Source organism: Octodon degus, unplaced genomic scaffold (assembly GCF_000260255.1).
Source record: "Octodon degus isolate 3935 unplaced genomic scaffold, OctDeg1.0 scaffold00293, whole genome shotgun sequence".
Classification (NCBI taxonomy): Eukaryota; Metazoa; Chordata; class Mammalia; order Rodentia; family Octodontidae; genus Octodon; species Octodon degus.
Window position 1 is genome coordinate 319,707 of NW_004524869.1, and position 10,061 is coordinate 329,767.

Sequence of the window (10,061 nt, forward strand, 5' to 3'; positions counted from 1 at the left end):
GGGGAAGAAAAGCGCACGCGCGTCGCGCATTTCAGGTTGAAAACTGTCCAGTACCGCGCGGGTCGCAAGTACAAGTTTCACTCCAGTCAGACGCTTCTCAGGGGGCGCTGGCTTCCTAGAAAGGCTGTAGCTAAACGGGCTTTTCCTTCGGCTCGGAGAGGGGCGGGGCCGCTTCCACCGCTGGCGATTGGCTCTCGATCTGTGACGTATTTGGGGCGGGACTCGGGCGCCTTCAGATTGCATCAGCTGGTTCCGGGGCCGCGTGACGCACGCGCTGTGTTCCCTCCGTCCCGGCCTCCGCTCTTTTATCGGCAGTCCCTGGTGTCTTTTCGTAGTTCTTTGGTGTCTGACAAGGCCAGCAGCCCAAAGAGACGATGGGAGGCGAAGAGAAGCCGGTGAGTAGACTTAGTGAGGCTCGGAGGCTGGGCCCGAGCTTTCCTCGGTGCCGGAAGCAGCGGGACCGGGTCTCCTGAGAGAAACCGGCGGCGAGCGCGGCTGTGTGTGTAAATGTAGGGGTACTTGGGGCCCCAGAACTGATCGGAGGCTCCAGGAACAGGAATCCGATCGGTCTCCAATTCCTCCCTGCATATGAAGAAACTGAGACCATGGGTGGAGGGGCTTAGCTAGAGTCACGCGTCTAATCAGAAACCCAGGCAGAATTGGAGTCTAGAGCTCAGAACTCCTAGACTGGTTTTTTTTCGCCCGCGTTACGCAGGAAGAATAAAGTAGAATATTATTTAATCCTAAAATTGTGGGGAGAGGGGCTCAAAGCTGCACTTTAGGAAGGCTAAACTGAATTTCTAGGTCTGATCTAACTTGTCCATTGTTTGAGTGATCGACCAGGTGAGCTCGGTAACACTCCCATGGAAGGTCCCTCTAGGTGCTGGTCCACATTTGTACATCCAGATCGTTTTGCCTTTAAACTTTCCCTTACTGTCATCTATTTTTTTAGGGATATAGCCCGGGTCGGTCTCATACTATCCAGTCAAGTGTTTTTTACAACGAATACATGTTCAACAAGGGTCCATTCTGTTAACACTGAGCTGGGTAGTGCAGGTGGCAAGATGAATAGGACTGAGTCCCTGAGAACAGGAGAATAGTCATAGTGATCTGTGATCCATTGTAGGGAATTGTGGAAGAAGCACCTAATTCTGCTCAGGGGCATCGCTTTGGATTGAGTTTCAGAGTATGAGTTCACTAGTTAAACCAGGCAGGGCTTCCAGGTAAAGGTAGAGAAAGCCGTGAAAAGGTGTTGAGTTTTGTTCCTGGCGTAATTGAATTCAACAAGACTGATGGGGGAGAAACAGTAATTAGAAGGATATTTGTATTCTTCTCCTGAAGGAATTTAAGAAAACGTGAAAGGTGGATTATGATTGTTAAAAGCCACGTTAGCATTGAAATGGAGTTACACTGAAAGATATTAAAACAGCTCAGGAGAGAAGCTTGAGGTCTTCATTTCTCCCACAGGCTAATACATTATAGTTTTTTTGAGTTGACCCCTGAAGGAATTTGAATGTGGAAAATTGCATTCTAAACTATGTAAATTTAATTTAGAATAGAGAGGGGTTATGCATAGACGTTTTCACCGAGAAAAAGTACCTTCTGTTTTGTAACTTCTTTTGCTTAATAGGACATAGTAAGCATTTTTCCATGTGCATAAATACTCTACTGTTCTTTTGCTTTTCTGTTTTCTTTTTCTCTTTTGTATAGGACTGGTGTTTGAACCCAGCACCTTTATTACTAGCCAATACTTATGCCATTAATTGGAAACAATGTTTGGGTAACAAATACCCCATTACACAATACCTAAAATGTAGTGAGTGCTAAATATGGGCCTGGCACTATTCTGTAATGTTGTCTTGTGTATAATGCACTATTACATGCATTAATTCATCCAGTCCTCAATGTAACTCTTTTTTCTTTTCTTCTTCTTTTTTAAAATGTATTTGACTGTTACAGGGTCTCACTACGAAGCTCGGACTCATAGTGTTCCTCCTGTGTTTTCAGCCTTCCCAGCACTGGGATTACAGGCATACACAAGTATGCCCAGACTGTGTGGCCGGCTCAGCTCTCTCTGGGGGCAGGGCTGATGTGGCCTGTGGTGCTGGGATGGAACTTGGGTCCCTGTGCTTGCTTAAGCTTGCCTAAGCAGGTGCTTTAGTCTGCTGAGCTATCTCACCTTAACTCTGAGCTATCTCAGTGTAACTTTTGAACTGACTTCTGTTATTGGAAATAGGTATAGGAACAGTAAAAAGTTTGCTTCAGCATAATCTGTTACCAGTACTTCTAAGCCTCCCTCCCATCATCTGCCCAGGGAGGAATCACAGGCTGATGCTTCCCTTACAAACCTAGAGATGCCTAAGGAATGTGATTCTGTAGATTCTCTTCATAGTTTAGCTCCCTGTCCCCACTTTTGTGTTGAAACTTATTCTCTTTTTTTTTAAACCTGCACAGGTATACCTGTAGTTAAATGACTGGTTATGTATATTAAATAATTGATTATTCATCTGTTGAGTATGAAAAGAACTTAAATGTATTAAATCCAAGTTTCAGTAGTGGCATTTTTAGCTCAGCATAAAATTACGAGTCATATTTTTGGGCTGTCGAGATAGCTCAGTAGACTAAGTACCTGCTTAGGCAAACACAGGGACCAGGGTTTGATCCCTGGCACCACATGCAACACCGGCCCAGCCCCCAGATATGCTGAGCCAGCCACCAAGCCCAGGCGTGGTGGCGCACGCCTATAATCCCAGTGCTGGTAAAGCTAAGCCAGGAGGATCACTATGAGTCTAAGCTGTGGAGTAAGACCCTGTGCTAAATACATTTTCTAAAAAGTTAGATTTTTTAAACTTAGTTTATTTTTAAATTGCACATTTAACTCAATTTTTCATTTGTTGTGTAACTAGGGCTTGAACCCAGGGTCTCCAGCATGTTATGCATGTGCTGTACCATGGAGCAACCCCATCCTCAGGTAGCATGTTTTATAAGATTTAAAAAACTGCAGCCTATCTGTTCATCAGTGCAATGAAAAAATAGACAGAGGTGGGGATATAGCTTCTTGGTAGAGCATGTTCCTGAGGCCCTGGGTTTCACCATTAAAACCAGTTGGTATAAAGTGAAATATGTGGTAATTAAAAAAATGAAGTACTGCTACATCTTACAACATGATAATCTGGAAATCATGCTAAACACATTTATTTTTATGAACTGTCCAGAATAGGCAATTCCATAGAACTGGAAAGTAGTTTAGTAGCTGGCTGTGGTGCTGCCTGTAGTCCCCACACTTGGAAGCTGGAGGCAGGAAGATCATGAGTTTGAGGTGAGGCTGGGACTACAGACAAGACTCTCTCAGAAGAGGAAAGGAAAGGAAAAGAGAGTAAGCAGGGGGGGAGGGAAGACAAGAGGAAATGAAGGAGGGAGAGGGGAGAGAAGGGAGTAGAGGGTGACACTAATGGGGATGGGGCTTTTGGGAGTGGGAACACAGTGCTATAAAATTGCTGTGATGATTGCATAACTGAATGCACTAAGAACTACTGAGTCCTACACTTTATATAGATGGATTATGTCAAAATTGTTAAAGATCACACATTCACAAAATGAGATAAAATTCCTCCTTCACACCCTGGTACAGAATTTACTATTTTTTAAAATTTTCTGTGGCTTTCCTCCTGCTAATTAAAACCTGTGTATTCCTCTGATAACTTTGAGTGCTGGCTTTGTTTTTAGTCCTAGTCTGCATTAACTTGTATCATTTCCTGACACTTCTGCTTTAGTCCTCTTACTTTCCTCCCTCCCTCCCTTCTTCCCTTCCTTCCTTCCTTCCTCATCTGCCTCCCTGCCTTACTTCCTTCATCCATCCCTCCCTTCTTTGGCTCAAATTCTGAATCCTGCCTCAGCCTCCCAAGTTCTGGGATTACACACATAAGTCTTTGTTTTTTAACACTATGACCACAAGCACTGTCTGCTTGGAATACATTTTCTTAAAATCCAGCCTGTTGAAATTCAGTAACCTCTGTCCCTTGCAGCAGTTTGCTGTTTGTTTGACATCTAGTCATAGTGTTCCTGTGGTATTCTTTCCTCTTGCAGGAATTCTTCAAACATGTGGGCCTTAAGTTTCCTTGGAGAGATTTTATTTGGATTTATGTTTGTTTCTTTCACAAGGCCTATCAGAATACTATGAACATATAGTTTCTTGGTAGTACTTGTGGAATAGATATGCAGTGTGTTTCTAGCTATACGCTTACTGAGTTAATTGCCTGCTTTTGTGGCTATATATTTAGTGCAGATCCAAGTAAACAAAGTGAAAGCCCAGAGTCATTAAATGAAATGTGAGGAAATAAAATACTGTTTAATAACTTCACTCGACTTTTTAAAAAGATTATCAGGGTCTCACTATGCACCTCACACTCATAGTAATCCTCCTGTCTCAGCCTTCCCAGTACTGGGATTACAGGCGTGTGCCACCATGCCCCCTCTTGGGACCAGCACGGCATGTGGGACCAGGAATCGCATCTGGGTACTTTGCACTTGCTAAGCAGACACTTAGACTGCTGAGCTGTCTCCCCGGCTTGTCAGTCTACTTTTTTAGGGCTTATCTTTATTGTAAGCTGTGAAGTTAACTTTGCCAGTAGTAAAATTTTCCAGTCTTTTAATGTCAGATTTTAATTTATTTTTAGCAGACGCTAACATAATGTTCTAAAACTTGCTTGGAGATATCATGAGGGGGAGTGACCCATTATATTAAAATATAAAACTCTTTTTTTCTTTTTTGCTTATTTAGGTAGAAGCTGGTGAGGAGAAGCGAAAAGAAGGAGGCAAGAAGAAGAACAAGGAAGGATCCGGAGATGGAGGCCGAGCAGAGGTAAAAGCTGTCTTACAGAAGCTGTTTTTAAAGGTTGACAAGTAGCAGGGAACTAACTGTCCTAGACTTCTTTTGTGTGAGAGGATTCTGATGGTTTATGACGGTTGTCAGGGTGACATTAAGTGGAAAACTCAGGGACTTGAAAAAGTTAGGAAAGTATAGTCTAAGAGGGAAGAAAGATTGCTGTTGTTATTGTGAAGGGAAAGCAACTAGAATGGTGATCTAATTGTGATGGATATTAAGAATCAGAAGTAATGTTAGAGAGAAAGGCACTAGTAATTCATTAGGTCAAATGTTAAGGGATAGAGACTTAACGTTGGAGCTCATACTGCATGCAACAGAAATAAATAAAAAAAATCTCGTTCCTTGGCCTCCTTCTCATTTTCATTTGAATCATTCAGGCCAAGTACTTGAAATCTTTAAAATCTAGAGAAAATGCTTTAGTTCCTTAGCCTCACTGAAAGGAAATAGAATTTTGAAAGCCATCCCAGAATCCACCTAAATTCTGTGTGTTTTTAATGAGGCAGTTAAGCTTGTCCTGCAGCTCTGTTGTTGATCTTGAGCTCTTGTGAACTGTGGTTCACTTTTTGCTTTGGTCATTGCAGTTGTTTTATTGGAGACTTTTAGAAAGCTGCCAGATATGGGGCCCGGGAGATGGCTCAGTAGAAGGGCCTGAGTTCAATTTCCGGTTCTGCCAAAACAAGAAAAAGAAAACTTCCAGATATAGAAGCATAAAGGATGGGCTTTTTGAAAGTAGTACAATAAACTGATTTTAAAGAGCTGTGTTTATAAATGCTGTAGTTGCTAAATTTATTGTTTCCATTTACTTAGAGATAGCTTTATAAGTGATCAAGTGTGGCCTTTTAGTTCTATTGATCTCTCATTCATTATGTCCACAGTAAAATGGATTTTTTAAAATTTCATTGTTTATAGTTTCTGTATAATTGCACATACTGTTCTACCGTAGCTTGGGAAATAACCTTGGAATAGGTGGAAAAGATTGCAATTCAGAGAAATCTTCTGAACAGAGAATTTTAGGTAGGACATGTGGTGACACGTGTTTTAAATGACCTGTCTTGGAACAGTGTGTGCAGCGCTGTCTTAGACCTTAATTCCTCTTCTGGGCTCTCATTTTAATGGCAAAATGCAAGTCCTACTCACCTCTGCCTTTCTAGAGCCTGACACAGGTTATCTGTTCCATGAATGTTGAAAACATAGGTTTTTCATGCAATTCTTTGATTGGGAAGTACCAAGTGAATATGGAAATAGACTGCTATAAAATAGAGGGCCACTGGGTGGAGAGAACCAGGTAACAGGCTTTGGATGGAATGAGGTTCAGGTCATGGTTGTGGAGTAACGGGCTTTCAGCTATTCATTTGTTAATCCATTAGTTTTCACCACCAAGGACCCTTGTGGTAACTGGATTAAAACTTCCAAGGAACAGCTAAATGAATAAAGGAAGAGAGGAACTGAATAGGAGGGAATTATAAAGGTAAACAGGGATCTTTTAATTCAAAAGATAAAAGTAGAGGAAGAATGGTTTTCATGAGGATAGTTTACATCAGGAAAAAATAAATGCTATTTCATGTAAGAACTAATTATTAACAGAATGTGGAAAATTTACTTACTCTGGTGCTAGAGGTGAAACACAGGCCTTTGCACTTCCTAGGCAACTGCTTGTACCATTGAGGGTTTTTTTTTCCCCCTGTATTTAGGATAGGGTCTACAGGGTCTCACCACATAGATCAGACTCATAGTGATTCTCCTGTTTTCAGCCTCCCAAGTGTTGGGTTTACAGGTGTGCGCTACCATGCCCAGTCTCAATTGCCATCTCAGCATGCCCCGCAGGCAGCGCCAGCATGGCACACTGGGGATCGAACCCTGGCTGCTGTGCTCTGCCTAAACAGGCACTTTAGTCTGCTAAACTATCAGGCTGGCCTTGCCATTGAGTTCTATCCCCAGAGAAAATACATATTTTTTGAATGATAATGACTAGTTTTTTTTTTTTCTATAACATTTAAGCAGATGTTAACCTCTGAGGTAGACACAATAGAGTCATGACCACCAGAATCCATGGTATTCATGTTATGTGGGTAGTGGTTTTGTAGAAATGTATGATTGATTCTTATTTTTCTGTCAAGTTAGTTTCAGACAGATTGAGTACTAGTTTGTCTGATTGAATGTGATAGACAGCGATCACTCAGTATCCAGAAGGAATTGATTCTAGGACTCCCAAGAATGCACAAAATCTGGAAATTATCAAGCCCTTTATATGAAATGGCATAACTCACTGTGGTGGTGGGTACACTTAGTCTCAGCTGCTGGGGAGGCCGAGGCAGGACAGGAGAATCATTTGAGGCCAGCTTGGACAAGATAGCTACTCTTAGACTTTGTCTCTTAAAAAACAAGTAATGAGGTATTTGCATAAACCCTACCGTATTCTCATGTATTTTACTGTCATCTCTAGATTACTTATAATACTGTATACATTTAAAATACTGTAAATAATTACTATATTGTATAAGGAGTAATAATGAGAAAAGGTCTGTAAATATGTATATGTGTGTGTGTGTATATATATATATATATATATATATATATATATATATATAAAGATGTTCAATGAAGATGCAGATCATTTATGTAGGTACTTTTTGAGGTACTGGGATTTGGACCCACAGCCTTCACAGTATGGGAAATTATCTATTTCCCCAGGCGTTTTTATTTTGAGACAGGACCTCACCAAATCACTGAATTGCTCAAGCTGGTGTTGAACTTGTGATCCTTCTGCCTTGTCGTCTCAGAATGCTGAGATTATACACCAGGCTACAAATTTTATAATATTTTCAGTCTGCAGTTGGTTAAATCTGATGTTATGTAACTCATTGATAAGCGGGCAGACCATACATAGAATTTTTGTAGTATTGACATAACCAAAGAAGTGATGAAACATTTATTTGAATGTCGTTACTATAGCTGATCAATTTATGTTCAGCTATAGATAGGTCATAGTAAAATTAAGCCATTTTTGGTTTCTCATGTAGCTGTTAATAGCCATGTTATAATCATGAAGATAATAAACTGTAAATGTTAATGGTCTGCTTTGTGATCAAAGAAGTACTACTTGGTTTTTTAAAGTGTTAGTATGGACAGGACAGTGACGGCAAATCTTTTAGAGATGAGTGCCCAAACTGCACCCAAAATCCACTTACTTATTCCGAAGTGCCAACACTGCAATGTTGAATATAGTACTGGGGATTTGGTTTAGAAAAACAACTCATACATTAACATCTTTGTCTTAAGAATAATGTTTATCAAACATTCACCACTACCAAACTAATGTCTCAGATAGCAACAAAAGTTAATTTTTGTTAGATTTTTTTTTTTTCTCACAGTTTTGGGATCTTCTGTGGTTGTTTCATATAAATATCTTAATTTTATCAACTGTTGTCTCAACTATTCCTCATTGCTGAGACAAAAATGCTCAACACCCAAAATTAAGGAAGGAGAGAAAGGTTTATTTAGCTCACAGTTGGTGCAGGTTTCAATCCATACTCGGCTGGCTCCAAGACAGAGTGGCACATGGCACAGGACAGCAGTTCATGGCAGCAGGAAACAGCTAAAGGGAAGGGCAGCAGCTGTGGCAGCAAGCGAGGCTGTCTCCCCCTCTTACTACATTTGTATGCAGATTATCTGCCACAGAACCAATGTAGCACTCACACCCATAATCCCAGCATCCCACAAACTCTAGAAGCCACCCAATGGTTGCATGAGGCTTTGGAGGGACAGCTAGACACAAACCATAACTATAAACTGTATATAGACTATTTATCAGTTGTACTGGGCTTTTTCATTAAATATTCCAGTAAACAAGAACATTACAACTTCCTTGACTTCGATAAATATTTTCTTTGACTGGGACCCCTGAGTCAGATAAATTTATAATTCATGGTGAGTGGACATATAGGCTGACCAGCTATACATACTATTTTCTGAAGAAGACTGAAGCAAAATAAAAAGTTTTTATTTGCAATATTGCTTAAAGGTGTACTTAGAAATCATTTAGTTAGAACAGAAAACTAAAAGGGTATCTTAGAAGAGAAAAACTTGAACTTACTCAATATAAGTAATATTTTACAAAATGCTAATAGTCAATTTAGGATAATAACAATCTGGATGTTTATATGATTCTTTTTAATTTTTTTAAGTAAACGACTATAAGAAGACAAGTAATTTCTTTACTCTCACCTGAACCAGATTAAAGTAATTTTTGGAACACAATTTTTGCAACGTTTCCTGTTTTGAATTAATAATCTCAGATTTTTGTATTACTATATTTATTTCCTTCTCTTTTAAAGGAATGAGTACTTACTATTTCATCTGTTGTCTTGCAGTTGAATCCTTGGCCTGAATATATTAACACACGACTGGAGATGTATAATAAACTAAAAGCAGAGCATGATTCCATTCTGGCAGAAAAGGCAGAGAAAGATAGCAAGCCGATTAAAGTCACCCTGCCTGATGGGAAACAGGTGGATGCAGAATCCTGGAAGACCACGCCATATCAAATTGCTTGTAGTATTAGGTATAAACCATGTCCGTCTTCACTTTCTATGGTTTATAACTTAACTAAATTTTCTTTTATTAGCATGTCTGGTTTTAGCCTTATAGTGTTTTTACGATGCATTTAATGTTTTTATTTTTCTTGAGATTTTTAGAAATCAAAGTGATAGGGAGCTTTATAGTAAGAGAAAAAGTTAATTTCTGAATTTCACCAGATCTCTTAATAAAGAAGTTCATATTATTGATCGTTTTGCCTTGATCATAAGTACCACAAAGCCAAGTAGATGATATTTCATCAGGTTTGACCTAAATGTCTGCAATTTTAAAGAATGAAGGTAGGTTGACTTACGTGGGAATGAAATAAGGCACATAAATGTAAAGGAGGACCATACCCAATGTTAAAATTTAACTGGGATCTCTGGGTATAGGGGCATACACCTGTAATCCCAGCACTCTGGGAGGCTGAAGCAGGAGAATTGTAAGTGAGCACATATCCTTCCAGATTTTTATGTAATTGTTTCATCCACACCTAAATTAACAGTTTTTTTTTCATGACTTGTCTTTATCAAGCTTTGCCAAATATTCAGCTTTGTTTCATAGAGACCATAGTTCCCTCATTATTTATATTTATATTAAA

The 10,061-nt window shown here is 39.8% G+C and overlaps 1 protein-coding gene across 1 annotated transcript in view; it reads left to right on the top strand.

Moving 5' to 3' along the window:
• Positions 1-250: 250 nt before the first annotated feature.
• The window catches only part of Tars (threonyl-tRNA synthetase), a 20,203-nt gene continuing 10,392 nt past the window's right edge, over positions 251-10,061 (top strand). The window contains exons 1-3 of the mRNA XM_023707457.1: positions 251-395; positions 4,781-4,861; positions 9,256-9,544. Coding sequence (XP_023563225.1) covers positions 375-395; positions 4,781-4,861; positions 9,256-9,544 — 391 coding nt within the window. The 5' untranslated portion in view covers positions 251-374. The remainder of the gene's footprint in view (positions 396-4,780; positions 4,862-9,255; positions 9,545-10,061) is intronic.